Source organism: Esox lucius, chromosome 18 (genome assembly GCF_011004845.1).
Source record: "Esox lucius isolate fEsoLuc1 chromosome 18, fEsoLuc1.pri, whole genome shotgun sequence".
Lineage (NCBI taxonomy): Eukaryota > Metazoa > Chordata > Actinopteri > Esociformes > Esocidae > Esox > Esox lucius.
The window spans coordinates 10,594,629-10,615,771 of NC_047586.1; the positions used below are offsets into that span (position 1 = coordinate 10,594,629).

At 39.3% G+C, this 21,143-nt stretch overlaps 1 protein-coding gene and 1 long non-coding RNA gene across 3 annotated transcripts in view; one reads left to right on the forward strand and one right to left on the reverse strand.

Moving 5' to 3' along the window:
• Positions 1–1,910: 1,910 nt before the first annotated feature.
• On the reverse strand, positions 1,911–17,189 carry LOC105017947. 2 transcript variants are annotated; one of them, XR_004574729.1, is made up of 4 exons: positions 17,105–17,189; positions 3,836–4,013; positions 2,861–3,272; positions 1,911–2,494 (listed from the first exon to the last, which is right to left on the reverse strand). It is a non-coding gene; the product is annotated as an uncharacterized LOC105017947 (long non-coding RNA). The 2 variants fall into 2 exon arrangements; XR_828557.2 differs by lacking the exon at positions 17,105–17,189 and adding an exon at positions 8,922–8,939.
• Positions 16,434–21,143, forward strand: part of man1a1 (mannosidase, alpha, class 1A, member 1) — a 131,761-nt gene continuing 127,051 nt past the window's right edge. The window contains exon 1 of the mRNA XM_029114503.2: positions 16,434–17,193. Within this exon, the coding sequence (XP_028970336.1) occupies positions 16,684–17,193 (510 nt within the window). The 5' untranslated portion in view covers positions 16,434–16,683. The remainder of the gene's footprint in view (positions 17,194–21,143) is intronic.

Below are 21,143 nucleotides of genomic sequence, written 5' to 3' on the forward strand. Positions count from 1 at the left end.
TCTCACAGACACATAAATCAATGATAGGGCCAATAGAGAAATAATTGAGTGTTAGGTTTTTATCTCCAAAGAGTGCCAAATAATGGTATTGACATTTGCTGCATATATTCAGAGGTCAGAGATCTACAGCTTCAGAAAAAATTAAGAGACCACTGCAACTTTTTCTTTCCTTTCCAAAAAAGTCGAAAAGGAAGGTTTTAAGTGAGGAACAGAAGGGTTAAAATTAAGAGACCACTGCAAATTGAACGCTTCTGTTCCTCACTCAAAACCTTCCTTTTCAACTTTTTTGGAAAGGAAAGAAAAGGTGCAGTGGTCTCTTAATTTTTTCCGGAGCTGTATTGAAGCCAAATCGTTTAGCTCAGTTTGTATGCTTTGTGTGCAACTGAGACAGTAGATAGAGAGAAACAGAGTGTGATTAATCTTCAAGGAGTGATGAGTAAAACGCTGGAAAAAATTAAGCAGGTACTTCCAGTAAGGAATTAGATCAATAACAAAAGAAAACAATCAATTACATTGAAATATATTGGCTCATTTTCAAATGCAGCCTTGAAAATGTTGCCAGACTTTAAGTGTAGGCTTGGTTTTATGGCGCTTACATAGTGGCATCAATATCAGTGTGCAGAGGATCACGTCTTCAAAATGGCAAGGTGGCATAATCTCTGACTCACTGTTGCGCTGAGTGGACAGCAAGGTAATCCAATTTAAAAGGTCATTCGAACTCTTCAAGGATTATACTTAGCCCTTTAAGGTAACGGACTGGAATAGTCATCTTGGTTGCCCAAATTGCTTTTCACTGTTACATCTTTCAATGCGAGATTGTATTTTTTTTTTCTCCTTAAGGATAGGCAGGATATTTGCTTTTTTAAGATATTTTTTTAGGGCATTTAATGCTTTTCATAGCTAGGGAGAAAGTGGGAAATAAAGAGGACAGAGTGTGTTTAAATGGCAATGGGCTGTAATCAAACCCTTGCTGCTGTGTTTTAGTATATGAGTCAGCAAGTTAAACCATTACACCATCACAGGCCAAGGATATACTTTTATATAGTCAATACCTTAAAGCGGCCAAAACCTACCCCACTTAATGTTGGAGTGCACAACTTGCTCACGGAGAGCGTGGCAGAGCAGCCTTGCTTGCTGTGTCAGAAGGTTATATACTTTGACCATCTCCATTCACCTTGGTTCTATACAACATTGGCTTCCGCAGCAAACACAAAAATACATCTACATTCTGTCACAGTGAACTGATTTTGTTCACTGAATTGATCTTAAGATCAGGCAACATACATTTCTTGTGATGTGAGATAAGTGATTACAATTGAACTTTTTCATTATGAGAGCTCTGCTTGACACTGGGACTTACATGTAGTAGCTTAGGCTATAAAAAGCCCTTGTGTGCAACAACACATGATTGACAAAACATCACAGAACACTCCACAGCATCTTTCAAAATACATCTGACACATCACCCAAAACAACCCCTTTTACTAGGGTTTTTTTGTCACAAGCCGTTCGTCTATTTCGCTGGAGCCTGAACCAATGCAAGTCTTGTAGATTTAGTGCTGGGGGAAAATATATTGAACCAAAGGTTTCCCCTACTTTTTACAAAAGAAAAGACTGGCATACATTTCTGTCATTTCAACCATCTATCCAAATAAAATAGTTCAATGTTTTGTCTCCACTTTCACACACGTAGCTCATAGCAAATCAGTGGAACCCTAGTAAGCACCGTCTGTTGTCAACTGAAAACATGTTGAAATGTGTTTCATTTGCCTTCCAAAAAAGTCGAAAAAAGGAAGGTTTGGAGTGCGGAACATAAGGGTTAAAATTAAGAGACCACTGCAAATTGAACGCTTCTGTTCCTCACTCAAAACTTTCCTTTTCAATTTTTTTGGAAAGAGAAAGGAGCAGTGGTCTCTTAATTTTCCAGAGCTGTATATATATATGGTATAAATATATGTATATATACCAGCCCTTAAAAATCACCACAAAGCTGCATCAGAGTACTGTGTTATAAGAGTTGTACTGAACACGTATTGAATTGTTGTTACTGAACAACTGCCATTATCTGAAGCCTAGATGAAAAACAGTTGGTATAACAGCTACAATACACACTGAGACATAAAATACTGTTTTGTCGCTTCTCAGGGAGATTTGGCTGACTGCAGTCTGTCAGAGAAGTAGACAGCGCTCATGTGTCGCGGCGCTACAACAGACAGCACAGTCAACCGCAAAAAACGTGTGAGAAGTGTGTGAGTAAAGACAATGGTAAATAAGTTATCAAATAACACGTCCCAGCTACCCCACCAAAGTGGCAGTTTTCTCTGCGGCTCCCTTTTTTCTGCTGCTCTATTGACCACCATGTCAGTACCCAGGGCCATTAGAGCGTCCGTCAAAATAAAGGCCTCTAGGTGTCCTTGTGAGAGACTGCTCCTGAGTCGCCATTAGATATACTTCAAGGCAGAGAAGTGCCGCTCACAAACGGCTTCCTGTGTGCCTAGAAGGGTGAGAAGAAAATGTTATCCAAGGCCAAGGGTATGGAACACATCCTGGGTGTTAACTGGAAGCAACTAACTGAAGTTCATCATTAAGCCCACAAAATCTGGCATGGATATAATATGCCTCTCTTTATTAGCAATTGTTTTTTAATCACCTCCTGTCTATTGGCAGTAAATGTTTAGAGCAGGCTTCTAACTGGCAGATTAAAAAAATGCTCCTGTGCTTTGTATTGCAAGTTTCTCTCTGGTGATGAGGAAACAGGGAATTATTTTCATAAGATTTTTTGCAAAAACATTCACATCAATTACATTTTTACGTTTACATTTTTGTCATTTAGCAGTCACTTCTACCCAGAGCAACTTACCGAGCATTCATCTTAAGACAGCTAGGATATCAAGGTGGGACTTGATCAGTTCCCTTCTGATGAGAGTTTATGCCTGATTCATGCCGGCTCTGGCTGTCTTACTGTATTCATATACACTCTGGTTTATACTATCCCTAATTGTTATTCATGCCGGCTCCCCAATCTATCCAAATGAAATGGCAGTGAGTTCAGTAACGTTACACTGCTTCACTCATCACACTGAAGCTAATTTCGTGGCATCACGATTGAAAAATTAGCAGGGCTCCTGGATAAAACGAAGTGACAGCTCCACAGAAGGGAGAGACGTCTCCCAATAAACACAAGGCACAACATCAGCAGCTGCACTCAGTCTCAGGAGGGAAGCAGCATGCCGTTGAGGCTTCCCGGTCCGCTGAGTTCATAATGCCGTCCTCTGAGTCAAAGAGATTGCAAAAAAGGACATGGTGGTTTTAGTGTGGCGAAACATTAACGAGCACAGGGCTTGTGGGAGAATAATGCACAGTGTTAGGGTTTAGATTCCGTCGAGATTCCGATTTCTTGAAGATTTAGAGACAAACACTTCAGCTAAATTCTAAACGACAACCAATACTTTTACAGAGGTTTCCAACATGTTTGCTTAACATGTTCATGTGAGTCATGATTCATGACACCAATATTATCAACAGGGGACATCAATAAGGGGACTGTCATCTGAGAAGAAAGGAAAATACACTGATACGATTTCAGGTGATCGTCCCAGTAATGGCAGAATAATTTACAGCAGAAATATTGAGTTCCCTCTACAGTGGCTAACATTAACATTAGTTCCGCTACAGAAAGTAATATTACAAAATGTAATAGTGTTCTTTTTACATTTTCTTGATCTTTCAGATAAAAATATTATATTGAGTTAGAGTGCAAGATTTCTCCTCATCAATTTAAATTGTATTAGATGGGTAGACACGTTAGCATATGTTATAGCAGGTGGTGACTCACTCCTGGAGGTTCGTCCATTCATAGAAGTTGACCAAAGACAAGAAGTGGCTCAGGTACCAGTCAGGGAACTTGTCTTCTCGTGTCTGGATGACTGCAATTCACTATTGGTAGGGCTGCTGGCATGTGTCGCCAAACATCATAAACAAATCCAGATTGCCTTTAGGGATGGCAGGGGAGCCTAGCGGTCAAGATCAAAGGGTCAGTAAACAAAAGGTTGCTAGTTGACTTCACTTGCTCTCAGTCGAGGCAGCATCTGCTACAAGCCCATAGTGCTTTCCTATGGAGCAGGAGGGGGAGCTCCCCTTCCCTATCATCAAGAAACTCTCAAGCCCTCCATCTTAACCCAAGGACTGTGTCTTGGCCAACCCACCTCTACAGTTGCCCACCCCAAATTGTTTGTTAAAGGTAAGACAGAAGAGTCCCTGACTAAATGAACCCCTAACATTTCAAAGAGTAACTAAAGTAACTCTACAAGTAGCTAAATACAGACCTAGACATGATAGCTTAAGACACAAATATATGCCACCCCTCTATTTTTAGATTTCATCTCTCCCCGAAGTTGGCCCGGGAAGATGGATATACAATACATACAGCTCCAGAGAAAATTAAGAGACCACTGCATCTTGTTCTTTCCTTTCCAAAAAAGTTCAAAAGGCAAGTTTTGAGTGAGGAACAGAAGTGTTCAATTTGCAGTGGTTTCTTAATTTTAACCCTTCTGTTCCTCACTCAAAACCTTCCTTTTCGACTTTTTTGGAAAGGAAAGAAAAAGGTGCAGTGGTCTCTTAACTTTTTCCGGAGCTGTATATAATTTAAGTGAAAGACAAAACCTCTCCCCCTCTGAAAAAGGCCCCTATTTCCGAAACAATGGCACGTTGCCCTGCCCTGGAGCATATATGATATGTCAACATTCAGCCAGCAACAAGAAATGGGCAATCAGCAGTTCACAGTTCAAAAGGGTTATTGGAAAGTTTTACATTTAAATAAATAGGTATATAACCAACAACACGGACAACACTAGATTGAAGCAAAAATATACTTATCACCAGTCTAAAATAAATAACATGATTACACAAGGTTTATATGTATAAGGAAAAGATATCAAGACCCAGCCATTACTACTTTCCATAATTACGATACTATAATTCACAAAAGATGCTACAACAGATGTTCTATAGACATGATGATTTTCCTACTGCAGCATTGTGTCATAGTGTTTGGGGTTGCCATTTTTCGTGCATCATCCTTTGTGGCGCCTGCTCTAGCTTTACATAACAGCACTTTGGCGAGGCCCTTAACAATCATCAATATTGTCAACCTTGATGGCACTGTAAAAAACCTTGTGGAGTGGATTGCTCAGAACCGCAGTATTCAAGAGGTAACTTTAAGGGCCGGTTTCACAGAAACAGATTAAGCTTAGTCTAGGACAAAAAAAACACGAACAATCGATTTTTTTGTCCTAAACTAGGCTTAATCTGTGTCTGTGAAACTGGCCAAAAGTATTCAAATGTAAAAAATAAAGACATATCGTAGACAAATCCCTTTGGCATACACACCAGTATAATAAAGGGCTTTAGTATGAAGTGCTTACTGTGGCCTAGCAACCAGCTAAAAGGGACAGAAAATACATCCTTCTCCTCACCAACATGGCCTCAATTGGGACATTTTATCTCCTGGCCTATTTGGGAGTTGTCATTTTTCTTTTGTTCATCAAGCAAGAAGGTTTTTGCCAGTTTTCACGAGGGTGCACTCCATCCGGCACAGTGGTACCACGCCATCTTCTCTGGTAGTTCCCGAGAAATGAATCCCTTTGCTCACCATTGCCTGGAACTTCTCTGTCTTTCATCTTCTCCTTCTTGGCATATCCTCTCACCATTTGTGATATGCTGGCGTGATTCCCTGTGGAGGCACGTTTCTTTTTCTTGCTCTGATGTAATTTGCTTGCCGTTTGTCAATTTTACCTCACTTGTAAAAGATTCTGTTTAAGACTCGGGGATAAAGCTAGGGTTATGGGTTTAGGGTACGATTTAGGGTTAAATGTATTTGTTAGGAGTTTGGGTTAAGTTAACATTTACCGAAAACATTTGGTTTTAAGTGAGGGGGAGGGTTGAGGTTAGTTTTAGATGCTAAGTAGCTGGAAATATATGAGACCACAGTATATATTGGGACAAAGAATAAGTATGTTTTACTGTTCCAATTGAGTTGGTGACCAGTGTATATTAGCAATAAGGCACTTTGGGGTTTTCTGATATATTGTCAGTACACCACGACTAAAAACTGTATCCATCAGGTTGTACTTAAAAACAACACTTAGCCATGGTGTATAGGCAAAATGCCTCAGGCCCTTCTGCTTAAATATAGCACACGTTCCGACAGTGGCAACACATCAAAGATCTCAGAGTACCACCAATAGGTTGTTGGGGGCTGGTCTTTTATCCAGTAAAGCAGAATGGATTTGCATGACACAAATGTCATTTTTACTGAGATTGAGCTGTGCTAAGAAAATATTATAGAGATTTAAAGAGAAGATTAAAAAAACAGTCTGTGCTAAGCTTTATTTAGAGACCATTAAAAATGTCCTAAATTGCCTTTATAATGCTTCCATTGTATACATCATGGCATGGACCTTCCTAAAGCAAGGCAACTACCTAAAAATGCAGTTCAATATTTAGAAATAGTAGGTCCTCGGATAAGATTAGGATTTTATAATATTCTTTTTCTCTCCCTCCACTGCCTTTACTCCTCCCTGCTCACGCCACAAAAATCTTTAACTCTTCTTCCTTCCCTCTTTTTCACAGCTGTGCCCTGCACTTCACATCCTCCGCTTCGCTATCAAAGGCCTAGAGAAATGAAGTAACACATTATTTTGCAGAATATCTAAGTAAAATGTACGTATGGCGAAACCGAGATATCTAGATATCAGGCACGGCAGTCAGACTCATTTTTATTTAACCAGGTATGCATGCTAAGAACATTCATGTTTCCAGCAACAACCTGGGAGTAACCAGAGTTTATGGTCTTGTTCAGGGCAGAACAACAGGGTTTTCCACCTTACGGCGTTAGAACCAGCCACCATTCATTTACAGCCCTAATACTCTGGGCCACTAGGCTATCCAGCCATATTATAATTGCCAGTCATCTTTGCAAAATACCTATTTTGAAAGGCAATTGACATAGCAAAAGCTTGCCAAAGAGAGATTTTACTGGACAAAGTTTTTAAGTACAATGCAGTGGAGTTTGTGATGATGACACAAATGATATGTTAAGCAAGAAATGTATGCAAGCCTAATAATCCAATTACAATCCAAAAGTAGCGTGAAATGCACTAATGCTGCCTGCCGCTCTTTGAGAACTCTCTGGGGCCATACTTGCAAACCTAAACAAAAGTTTAAAGTTAAGACTCAGCTACACAATGTTGGATCTTCTAAAGACTTGTTTTTTACACATTAAATAATTAGGTTTTTTTACATTTTGGAGATATGCTGAGAATTGCTTTTAGTTACTAAATCTTCATCAAAAACACTGACCTTCCTTTAAATAGTTTTTCCTTTGTGTGCATTGAGGCCTTTACATTTATATCAGTTGTGCTTCTCCATGGAATTCACCTCTCCTTATTTCTGTAGGGGATTGTGTTTTGCTTGCCAATGGACTATCTGCAAACCTTTGGAGCAGACCAGCCATCGTATCAAATACATGGAATTAGATTGAATGATACTGTTGAATAAATCCTGCACACTGTTCTTATTTTCAATTTCATTTTAGATCAGGAATTATATTTGGATTGTTGGGGATTTGAAATTGCTTTGTGTAATATAAATGAAAGGATATTGGTATTTTTAAAAGGCAGTAAATATTACATATTTCTATTACAATAAATATCTACATATTATGTCTACATATCTGTTCAGAACAGATGAGTGAAATCATCACCAATGCACTAATTCAATTAAGATGCATTGTAATAATGGGCACAGCTAAAACGAAAAGATACATTACTCTGCTCAACAAACTTAAAAACTAGTTGTTTCTGGGTCTACTGGCGGTCACAAACAACACTGTGCTTATCACTCTCACAGCCGTCCAGCCTCCGTCAAGTCCAGCCTCCGTCAAGTCCAGCCTCCGTCAAGGAATTCTGCCAAGAGCCGTTAACAGACAAGTCCAGTTGCAGTAGCAACGACTACACCACATTTCAAATATATCAAGAAATAATCGTATTCAAGTGCCCAGCGATTACAAACGCATGTTTTATTGAAAAACATTTTTGCTTTGTTGGATTGGAAAGTGGTGAAAGATGGAGAGAGTTGATGCTAAAATCGCGACGTATTCAAATCCACACAGGTGCACCTTGGGCAGTGTCCCATTAGGAATCTGGCCCGTCCTGGGACACACAAACGCACAATTTAAAAAGTGTTATTTACGAATCCAGTATTAATGTATTACAGTTGTGTGGCCTCGGGTGGCCCCAGGGGTCTAAAGTGCTGCTAACCGTGCATTTGTGCTGTTGTAGAAAGGGGCTGAAAGGCTCCACCAGCAAAATCTTTAACCCCAATCTTTACCAGTTGTCTCAACCAAACAAAGCATCTAATAAAAAATGATATCACACATGTATCAAGTGAAACAAATTAAGAACAACGGCAAAGTCGAAAATAATAAACATCCAGGTTGCCTAGTGGAAGTGAGGGGGAAGTGAGTGATATAGATATTTACTCTCAAAGTCCTTAACGACCGAGCTGAGTATTAAAGGGCAATAGTCATTTAGTTCAGTTCCCTTAGCAACATGTGTATATGAACAATGATGGACTTATTGAGGCGTGTGGGACAAAATATGAGGAAAGAGATTGTTTCTAAATAGTCCCACCAGTTGGCACAGGCTTGTCAAGTCAGGTATATGTTTCCTGATGTGTATTGAATCAGCCCCTGCTGGGTTTACTTTACTCAGAAACATTGCAAAGAAAGCACACAAATATTTAGCTAAATGTAATACAACCCAGTGTCCAAAGCCTGTGTACGTAGGTCTTGCATTGGTTTTACCTATGAAAATAGTTGGTTTATTGAAAATATTATTTATATGAATAAAAACAAAGCATACTTCTTTTGTGAAATAAAGTGTTCCTTGGTTTAATGTTCCTTGGGTCCTCCTCCTCTTCCTCCTATGGACACCGAGGGAGGGCTGGTGTTTTTGGTCCGTGCCATCCTGGACTAGCGTGGTCGGTTGGGGGGTCTCCAGTACCTCGCGGATTGGGAGGGGTACGGTCTAGAGGAGCGGTGCTGGGTTCCGGCGAGGGACGACATCGATCCCTCCTAGCTCTGAGATTTCCACCGTCGGCGTCTGGAGAGCCCTGCGCCACGCCCTGTCGTCCATGGTGGCGGTCGACGTCACCGGCCTTCTAGCTGCCACCGTCCCTGATCTCATTCATTATCCATTCCTGGTCTGGGTTTTGCTTTGTCCCCATCTACACACCTAGTTACCATTAGTCGTTATATGTGTGTATATAGTTTCCTTTGAGTCCCCTCTCATTGTTCGTTGTTGTTCCCTGTTTTGTGTTTGCCATTTTACTGTCTGCTGTGTTACTCTTTATTGAGTTGTCCTGAGTTGGATTATTGCTGTATTCAGTTTACTCTTGATGGGACTCATGCCTAAGTGCCCTTTTCTGTACAATAAATCATGGAATTGAGACAAAACTCCTGCGCCTAGTTCTCTCCTTCTACAACGCATTACAGATATAGATTGATTTTTGGATGGTTGGTTGGATGGATAGAGAATTACATGAATTACCAAGATGGGCAAACTGTTATGGTGGAGGGGTTTTCAGAAAATCTTAAACATTTTTGTAAGTCATATCTTTGAGGTTTTCATTGATAATCTAAAGTTGTTGTTGTTACTCAATTTAGGTGAAGGGTAATAACACTGTGTGCGAAATGATTAATCCTTTACTTCAAATCTGTCATTGGTTTTATTCATTGGTGTTACTACTCTTACTGGCAACACACCCTGGTTTCATAATGGTAAAATAAGCTGTCATAATAGTGAATTCATAATGTGAGGATAAAGCCCGATATATTTAAATACATTTCTCCCAAATGCCATACCCAAATTGCCGGGAATTCCATTATGACCCTAAAAATTCTGCCAACCTTATCTCGCCACATGCTTCAATCACCTACAGTTGTCCTTCAACTCTTATGATTGTGTTATGTGATTGTTTTAGAGCAAACACCACTTTGACAGGTTTTTCACATGCAATCAGGAGATTGCTTTAAGCCCTACTTTTGTCCAGATTGGTGGCTTGTCAGTAAAGCTAGAGTATGTGCCTACAATACTATCTGCTGCTATATGACATTTTGACACATTACCAATACCATTTGTCTATGCAGCAATTCAAATGAAAATTCTAATGAAAATATGCTTGACATCAGATGCTTGATGCAGCAACCCTGACAAGCAATCATCATGGGTATTCTTTTTGTGTACAGCACATTTCAATTCAATCTAACATCCATACTTGAATATTTTCCGGAAATATCCTGTGTTTGATTGACATTTCCAGGGAGTTTTTAAAGACAGAGGCGACGACTAGTGTTAGTCACGCACCCTGTGAATCTTTGCACCAATCCGATGTTAAGTAGGCCATGTCACCCAGTTGTGTTATTACTCCTTGTTCCTTCTGTAGCCGTAGTCCAAATATAACCACTACTGAATGTGATTCAGCCACCATTGCCACCTTCTCCCCCAGGCAAGATGGACTCATTTGTGAGGAGCTGAAAAGAGGCTGGATGTATTCAGTAAAAAGGGTCACTAATTGGACTGGGAGTTTTAACTCCCTCACTATCCATTCTGTTCCTCCCTGACAGAATTCAAACAAATTATTTTGAAATGTTTTAATAAGAATATAAAATATGCTAACTCGTAGGCCTACTGGACTGTTTGCTCTGCATGTAGTGAAGCTCAGACAAAGAAAGAATGTGCCAGCAGAGTTTCTGGAGGATGGGGGTATTCATTATAACATTAAAAGCAGTGCAGAAATGATCATATCAAAGCACACAGAGTAAGGCCTGTGAGGTTCGTAATCTAATTCCACATCAGAGGCTTCCATGAATTTGTTTTCCTCAGCAACAGCAAGCCATTGTAAGAGTTATCATTGTTATTTTCCCCCAATGGATTCAACAGGGCTTCCCGTGAAGGAGCAATAGAAGCTAGAAAGTATTTTCCTGAAAGGAAGTATAGAATCCCGATAAGTGGAGTCATTCATTTTTAGATAGATGTTTTTGGCATGGACTCTGTTTTCTAAGGGGGTTTATTCTTCCCATTAATACTATAGAGTTGATTGGCACATAAGGTACTGACTTTGCTGCATTTTATATAATTATATACATAAAGTAAGACTAGGTCTTGCTACATATTCATAAAGAAATGTATTGTATGTATTGTGCAGTATTGTTGAAACAGCATACCCATACACAGCATAAATGAAAGAGGCTGCTTTGTATGTGTCACATTAAGGAGCCCTGTGAATGTATGGGCTTCCCAAATGCCCTCAAAAGGAAAACCACAATGACACATTTTACAAGGGAAAACATGGTTTTGGAACACGTGAAAGCATGATGTGGAGTGTGCAACGTCACGTGTGTAATGTCACATTTGAAATCATGTGATTTTCCAGTTGACATTGTGCTGTTAATCCTAAGGGGATTCATGATCTTGCTAAAAGGCTTCTTCTGTAGTTATTATTGTGTTGTGACATTAAGGCTTAATCCTATACCACCCCTTGGCTAAACACGCTGGAACTCACATTATGCTTCTCAGGTTGTGTATGCACATCATCTAGAATTTATTTTTGATGTTTCTACCCAATATGTTAAATGTAATGTCCCATCACAACTACATATTGAAATGTAGGTGGTGGCAATGTATTGCTGGGACAAATAAGCATATTTGGGGGCATTGTTGAAAATATGGAAATGTACTGGTTTAAGTAAATGTTTGTTATGTTGATGTCCGTTCTCAATGTGCATCAGAACTATTGACAATCAATACCTTCACTGTTAAAATGTTATTCTGCCACTTTCAGTAACCTAAAGATGCATTCTGCGACTTTTGAGAATAACAAACTTTTTAAGACCTAACATTTTGGCCTGGATGGCCTTCCTATGTACACAGTCTATAAGTAGAATACCTATTATACCTGAGTTAGCCATGAGATTTTAAACTTGAAAGCTTGTGGTTTTGATGAAACAGGGTACACACTGCCTGATTTCCCAGGTCAAATATAGGCAGCTAATAGGCACTCACTCATCACAACCATTAAAGCTTTGCATCAGCATGGGCCACAAATTAGCACATACATTAGAGTTTTCAGGGACTATAATGTTTGATAGAGATATTTTTACAGTCGGTGGCCAAAAATCCTGGTATGCATTCTTTAACTTGTTAATGTGGTGAGTCATAGAAATAATCTAGATTGAAGCAAAAGTATTGATCTCGCACACTTAAATATTTTCTTAAAACAATGAACACAGAAATAGAGTAAAAAGTATGATTTTAAGTTAGAATCGAAATGTAACACCCTGTATATTTCACAGAAAACTAAAATATAACAAAACGGGTAGGAAGTCAATTAATGTTCTATAAATGTTCTATTATATTGCAATGCAACTTCTGGTTAGAGCAAAGTTTACACAAATTTAAGATACATTTTTCATTTTTCTGATCATTTTGCAATTTGATATTGAGTTCTAGGACATTTGTAGCTTTCCCAAATTTACAAAGGTAAATTATTTCAGATTACAGTATACATGCCTTTAGAAAATTGTGTAGAAATGTGGATTCTAAAACACCAACCACATTGACCAAAAGATATGCAAAACATTGGTTATGCATTGCGTATTTTGTAGTCTCCAAAAATAAATAAATATATATATTTTCTTTCACAAATTTTCTTTCACAAATGTATTTCCAAGTCTACTTTCCAATAACATACTGTACTTTATCCCCATCTTGGCGTCATGCAGTGAAACCAAAACCATCTCCTTGTTCCTGAGACTCTAATGCTTATTGAACATATTATTATTACAGAATACGTTTGACAATTGACAATTTTTAAGATAATTTTTTTAAGAATAGCTAATGACCATGCATATTCCCTTTCACCGATTGATGCTCAGCTTAACTTTCTGTTGACCTCCAATTTAATTTATTATCTCAAAACGTTAATAAACAGTTCAAAACGCAATATTATCAGTTCCAACAGGGCCCCAGCCAGACAAATTACAATTTGAGATCTTTATCCATCTCCCTCCCCTCTCACACAGCGCTGTCAGCAGGGCAATACATCATCACTTGAACACCACTCCAGCAGCGGGATGCCTAGGCCCTGTTCTTGATACAAGTCTGTATGTAATTGGCATGAAATATCTGCTTCATTTTTAGGTCACATGTTGACAAGATCCTGGGAAATCCCTAAAGGGAAATATTGAACTACTAAACATCTCAGAGAAGTCAAGCTAGTGTATAGCCCACTGCAATGAAGGGCGAACTAAGATGATGCTCCCTACCAGTCAGACCATGAAAGACTTAACAAAACGCCATGCCAACAATAAGCAGTGCATGCAATATTCTGATAGGCTACTGCAGCTACAGTATGCTGCCAATCAGCAAATACTATGGCATGGCGTAAACCGAAGAGTCATGCAAGTTTACAAGTTGTCTCTAGGTCACTGCCAACGGTTTGACAGTAAGTAAATGTGAAGTTTGCATTGAATAACAGACAAATGCTCTTCAGTTAAGAAATTATAAATAAACAGGAACTTCTGGCAATGAGTAGACATAACATTACTGTAAAATGCACTGTAACATCTCCACAATGCAGCTCATTAGTAACAGATTGCCTTACAAAGATCGCAGTGCAGGAGGTGTCAAGTGCTCAACTTGATTCTGCATAATTACCGTCAGTCATTTAAACAGCAACAGCCCTTCCACCGACGGTTGGCACAAATACTAGCGCTGTCAAACGGATTCATTTTAATCGTGATTAATCACATTCAGTTGAATTTGATTAATAAAAAAAGTATTTGCTTACATTTGGCCCAAAATAGAGATGTTTCTATTTAACAAGCGGTGCATGTGTTGATGACGTCTGGAGCACCGTTCACAGGGTTGATGGTGTTCAAAGATTTGTGCTGTGGCGAACTTGGCATTGCCTCATACTGTTTATAAGGTTTCATTGAATGTCAATGCTTTCAGTCTGGTGCGTAGTGTGCTTTCGGTCATAGGGGTGAATTGACATGCATATTGCCTCGGTTATGGGGCTAATGTCTCATCTTGTTTCCATCAGGTCTAGTGTTAACTCGGGAAATATTGTATTATTATAATTCAGTGTTGTTTTGATTAACTGACCAAATGTGGACGTTCACTTACAGTAGATTCGTGAAATATGTTTCTTGAAGGAGGGAGCAAGGTTCAACAACTGTTCCGCCTGTACCAGCTGTGCGCATTGACGAACGATTCTACGTCTGGGAAGGCATGGTCGGATTGTTTATTTAAATATATTGTAAGGCGGGGCTTTCCGTGAATCTAACACTCTTTTTGGACCTATCAAGGTGTGATGTTATTAAATGTTCAGTGGATACAGAAGATGTGCACTAAACTCATCATTCCCTCCCTCAGAGAACAGATGGTCGATACGTATCAGAGCATTTATTTTACTTGTAAGGATACCGTAATCTCCATTTAGAAGTAGTGAATGTTCGCCTTCTAATTTGAGTTGGTAAACAAACTTAAATGGTGCATACTGCCATCTGGAGTGTGTTGTTTGAACACGTATGAAGTCAAAGCGATGTACTGCTATTTTCTGTTCTGTAATGTTTCCTCATTAATATCAATAATTAGCTGATCCCTCAGGACATTGATGTAAACCCGCGATTAGGCTACTTTGAAATGACATGGCAACAGTTTTTCTTAACTGGATTGAACTTGTCAACTCTCCAATCTCTTCCCTGTTTACTATGCCGCTAGCACCGCACCAGTCCCAGAATAATCAGTATGGTTTCTCTAAGCACACTGACGTCTGACTAGCTTCCCTATGGCTTGGATCCCTCTCATTCCCCGCCCCGCAAGATTTCCCGGAGTAGCCTTTACTTTAGGCTACGTCAAAAGCTTTCTGCAGGGAAGCATGCACCGCATGCCACCCACTCAACACCTGCAGTGACAACACACCTGCTGAGCTCAGAGCTCTGCTGCAGGTAGTTCATCATGGGTAATACGGTGTGATCATATTCAATTTTCACTTCACACATCATTACGAGGGCTTGTAATGAGTGTCGCCTAGAGAAACACGATAGAGGTGGAAATTTTGTAAACGGGAAATTGCGCACAAAGATTTCAAATGGAACTGGAGGCACAGGAGGTAAATTGAGCGATGTGCTTGGCTTGTCTCTTTATGAGTTTGAGGATGCAGTTCTGAGGTAGAAGTTGATTGTTTCCTAATTTTATGGAAATTGTGAGACTAATGCCGTAGTAATTGCTTCATTTCAAAAGGCTAAAAGACTCATACCCTCATTGAAATTAAAAAGCTCTGATCTCTCAAATCACTTTACTCAATATTTTGGTATTTTAGACCTCCTAGAACTGCAGTAGGCTCCAAGAGTTCCAAGAAAGACTAATATTACCTGAACTGAAAGAAGGATACTCTAGCTATAGAATTTTTTTTTTAGGTCAGCTACAATATAAAATGGTATCTCTATCTTTGTGTATTGTAATACCAATGTCAAGTAGCCAATTTGACTTAGCCTAAATTAACTTTTGGTCTATTGTCTAATTTAAGATACTTAAAATGCGCGATTGACCACTGGTGTGACAGAATCAAGGGCTCTGTGAGTTGGCGGCTGTGTAATTCTTGACTGATATAAATGAGGTTGATTCCGATTGTTTTCTGTTTATCTCACATCTCTACTTTATAGCCACCCCAGTTGTGTGATAGTAAAACACAATAATGGGCAGATGTGGGCTCTCCACGTGAGTTGGTAAACATAAGACGCCAGATTAGACGTGACTGACTGAAGACATATACGTATGTATAACCGTTGATGGGAGTAGTCTACTTTTATGTTCCATGGCTATGGGGTTGACTAGCAAACACGTCTCGAAGGGCACCATTTACGTTTAAACAAGACGGAAAAAGTGAGTTGTGGATTCGATTAAGATGAGCCGCTGCGCCGGTCTATGGGACGTGACATTTACGGGCATTTTGTAGTTACGTTTGGGGACTAATTTACATTTAATATATTTCAATGCCATTGTCATTGGAACTACGTTTTTCCCAAATCAATTACTTTTCCATGTGAAACGACTTAATATTTTACCCATTACTCACATAACTTTTTTTTTAGACGACCTCGTAGTGGCATTTTAACACTTGACTGACGGTAGGCAACCCAGTTCCGAAACGAATTCAGTACAATTTCAGCCGGTGCAAAACGAGCTCACCATGTTCATATTAATCTAATACTCTTCCTGTCACCTTAGGGTCCGGAAAACACGCCCACAAATTGCGATAACCGTACGCACTAAGCAAAGCGATTGGACAAGAATAGCTGTCAATACAACATAGCTGCCATTCCTTCCGTTCTGCTCAGAGCGAGGGGAAGACTTTTTGCAGATGTGTTTCAGCATGGGCAGTTGAAACAGCAGGGTACTGCTCAATAGTGTAACTTTTACGGAAGATTAAACTACTAATTGATTTAATATACATATGAGAAATGGACGGCTGATATTTTAGTACGGAAGCTAAGACTGCGTCACATATGCGATTTTGAAATTTAATTCATTTGTTTTAGTTTGTTGAAAGACAAGGAAAATGCCAGTAGCAACTCTATTGCCTTTTACTGCTACCCCGAGTAGGAAGTCAGCCAGTCCGACCTCCTTCAGGCTGACAGAGAAATTCATTTTGCTATTAGTTTTTAGCGCTTTTATTACGCTTTGTTTTGGAGCTATTTTCTTCCTACCGGATTCGTCGAAGCTGCTCAGTGGAGTTTTCTTCCACTCGTCCGCAGTCGAAACTAACACTCGAACAGGTACGGATAGTGTTTCAAACATTGCAATTGGGACCGACGAAAAGATATTAGCCAAGATTAGAAAGGACCACGAAAAGGCTTTGGTTGAAGCCAAAGACACTCTCCAGAAACGACCGGACGAGATAAAGCAAGAGATACAGAACGACAAGGAGAAAGTTTCACAGGAAAATCGTTGGAAAGGTGCGAGAAATGATAACAACTTACCGGTCATTGAATATGTTCGGCCGCCCGGAGCAACTGGACACGAGCCCGCCGATCCGGAAACCAAAGAGAGACGAGCAAAAATTAAGGAGGTGAGTGATCCATTTGTATTTTACCAACGGTTCAACCAGTTTGACAGCTTATGTGTCTGTGTGAGTGGTTCGTTTCGCGCACGGTGTTTGCTTTAGCCTGCTGTATAATCCTAACCGGTGAATTCCTTGTACACGAGTCCCGGCTAGATATACATCTCTGTAGTACTGCCGCGTAATTGTCAGCTAGTGGTTTGTGCCTATTAAACTTTCAAGTAAACGGGTCTCACTATGTAAAACGCTGTCTTGTATCCCATTTATGTATTCACGGTATCTTGCCTTTCATTGTCACTAGATTGACCAGAGTACATTTTGTAGTGCTTGTCAATTCTTGTAGACAAACTACAGCATCCAACTGATTCATATAGTTAAGTTTATTATTTGGAGCATCACTTAATTTGACACTTTACCCGACTCTGTATAGCGCCGCTATGTATTTCTCCCACTAAATACAGTAAATGGCTGTGGTGTAGCCTAATAACGTACACGGTAGTACTTCTGTGCCCTGTTGGGTTACACTGAATACTCCCTAACAGAGACAGTGTAAAAAAGGGAATGCTTATTACACTTAGTTACACAATGATATCCGCATGACATATCATAAAATATTATAAATATGAAATGCAGTGTTACCTTGCTAGGTGTGTCTAAGTCACCTTTATTTTTTCTGGGGGGTGACTAACAAACTATTGTACTGTGGACAATTTCGGCCAAGTTATTTGGCAACATGCCATATCAGCATAAAGACAAGACAATCTGGGGATCATACACCAATATACCTTTAGACCTGTTTGATGAGGCAGGAAGGGTTGTTCCTTCTTACTTTCCTGTTTTTAAACAACAACAAACAAACCAACCATTTGAGAGACTCTGTTCCTACGATTTCATGTGTGAATGATGCATGATTATTGAACTAGTTAGAGCCACTCAGTTTCAGAGGGTCAGTGTATGTTTCTGTATACTTGGAAAACCACTAAGAATTCCTCAAGTGTTAGGTATATTTATGTTTCCCAAAACAAATTCCAAGTGCAGAAGAACTCCCCACTTGTGAGATACTTGGCTGGTTTGTTACTTCAACATTACATTGGTCTGGACTGTGCATTTTTGGTTTTAGGTTCTACTAATACTAATTTAAATTGTAAGCTTACTTTGATAATTGATACAGGACTTTGGCTGATGAAATAGGCCTGCATAAGTTAATACAACTTGATAGGATCAAATTATTCAGGAGGCATGTAATTTAGAGGGAACTGCAGTGGTGGCAGATTTTTCAGCGGCCAGTCACAATGTACCATGTTTATGGGTGCAAAGTTGCCTTTAAGACCAAGTCTTCGGCTCAGGTCCTAGCCTTGGGCTTAGAAATGCATATTTTTTCTCTTCCTGGTTATCAAGGTGTGGGTGTGGTTGTGGGTGAAGGGGAGGGACCTGCTGGTTTAGGCCTGTTGTGAAAACATTGCACAAACTGCATTTTTGCATGATTTAGTAATGTAGTCATTTATGTTTGTATTGGCAAAATTGGTGGTCTAGAACTTTAATAACTGCACGCAATAAAGGAGGGGTTAGCAACTGGTCTTCGATAGCTGAAACACTACTTTTTTTTCATGTGCTACTTTGAATCAGAGTGTGTACAATTAACAAACAGGAATAGGCAAAAACTTCTGCAATAAAGCATTATTTCTTGATGGAAGAAAGTGTTTATTTACAATTGTTTATAATTCATTACAAATATTAATTATTTTCCTTAACATTAATTAATCATAAGTGATGTTTTTGTATGGACTATTTATACTTTAGGGATGCACCAATATATCGACTTGCAATTTGTGTAAGCCAATTATAGGCAAAATATGTAATCATATTGGATGGCTTTGAAATGAACGATTATTTCTGCCTGATTGTGCTTTTGTCATTTTTATTGTTTAATTGTTGTTAACAATTATTTCTGACTAATTGTGCTTTTGTCAGTTTTATTTATTTAAATTGTTGTTATTACTAATTCTCTGTAGCATTTTTTTTTGATTGTCTAATACTTCTTTACTAAATGTACAGTACCGGTCAAAAGTGGACACTTGCTCATTCAAGGGTAGGCTATTTATTTAGGACCTTTGCTTATGTGTATGTATTTTTTCTCTTAAACATCCTCTCTGTATTATGTGCTTATTGTACATGGATATGTCCTTCGGGACTTTTTGAGACTAGATGATCTGTCTGGTTTGGCCTGTGGTTTTGTAGTCAACAAATCCTGTAATTAGTTTTGTTCGGATTCACAAGGTTGACAGGTTTGCAACGTTGATAACATTACCAAAACATTCACATTACAGCTCATCTATAAGTCTCTGCAACAGGTGTTTCACAACAGTATTTGTGAATAACATTTTGTATTTATTATATTTATACCTTTCTTTTAACATCCTCTTGTGTTTTTTTTTTTACCATTGATATGTTCTGCTCTGTTTTGAGACTGTAATAATGTCTACCAATGGCGTGCCCATCTTTTGTGAGAAATTTCCCTGTGCACACGAAACACAAACTGCTTATAAGTTATACAACCCCGTTTCCAAAAATATATTTTTCCATTTCAGCATTTGCTATGTTGTCTTTGTACTGTTTTTCTATTGAGTGTATATATATTACACATCATTGCATTCTGTTCTTTACATTTTACACTGTCCCAATTTTTTGGAAACGGGGTTGTAATTGCTCAACAGTATTTGTAGTTTGGTCGTATTTACAAGATACATTTAGTACTTTGTGGTATGTTTTAGGTAGTTGCACTTGCCACAGTGGTTAACCAAACACCCTTGAACAGACCTAGTACAGCGATTAGTATGAAAATACTGATTCGGGTTGAGAGTGTACTTTGAGTTTGAAGCTGGATGTTTCCTGCATTTTGTCATTTTCTAATTGTATGTGGCGCTGCATCAAGATTCCATAACATTCTCCTTATTACCTGGTTTCATCAAGGTGTTTGCATATGTACCTGGCCGTCCTGACTTTAGTCCGCTCTTTGGTTCTTTTATCGGTTAGGTCTGTTATTTCATTGTCGTTACAGATTTCATCTACTACTAATAACCACATTTAACATGGTTATTCTGTGCAAACTCTCGGATCATATCCCCAGTCTTTAATGTAGTTCAGTTTGCGGTCTACCCACATCAACAAACCTCCGCAGTACAGTCAGAAACAAAACCATGCCACAGGAAAATAAACCTGACAGTTTGACAAAGACCATTACTGTTTGAATTGTATTTGCTGTAGGCTTTTGTCACCATCTTTCTGTGCGTGTGTACCGCCCGAGATTATCCCATGCCACAAGGCAGGTCAGCATGGTTTGGGGATAGTCAGCATTTGGAAATCGGATGCAAATGACCGTCTGGGATGCGGCGACGTAGGGCTGACGGACCCGTTTATCAGTATTCACTCCTTATCTTGAAGGGCAATCGGTTAATACCCTGTCAGGCTTTGGTTCCCCTATCACCACCCTGCCATCCTTTACGGTCCCGAACCGCCACTGCCGGCAAAGCGGAGCGGGCCAGCAGGCTTTGTAGCCAAGGATTAGAAGCTGTGGGTTTGTTATATCGAGTTGCCATGGCTGTCTCAAAAAAAGGCGTGATGTGGTTCCCTCCCTGCCTCCCTGTCGTCCTAAGATTTGATTGAGTTGTTTTTGTTCACAGACTGTGTGGATTTCTTTTTATTTTTCTGGGTTATTACGGATGTCAGTTAGCAAAATGTTTTTTTCTTCTTCCTGACCCACCCCCGGGAACAGTGGTGGCTGCTATTCTTCACTTTTACTTTCATATCCTCCCCTTCATGAATGTTTACTGCGTCAATAGATTTTCGATCAGAACTACAGTTCAGTCATGTTATTAAAGGCCCTGCAGGCTATTTACTTGCAAACTGCGAGGGTGAATTTTAGGCCTTGTTGTGTAAGAGCTGTTTACAAACATACAAAA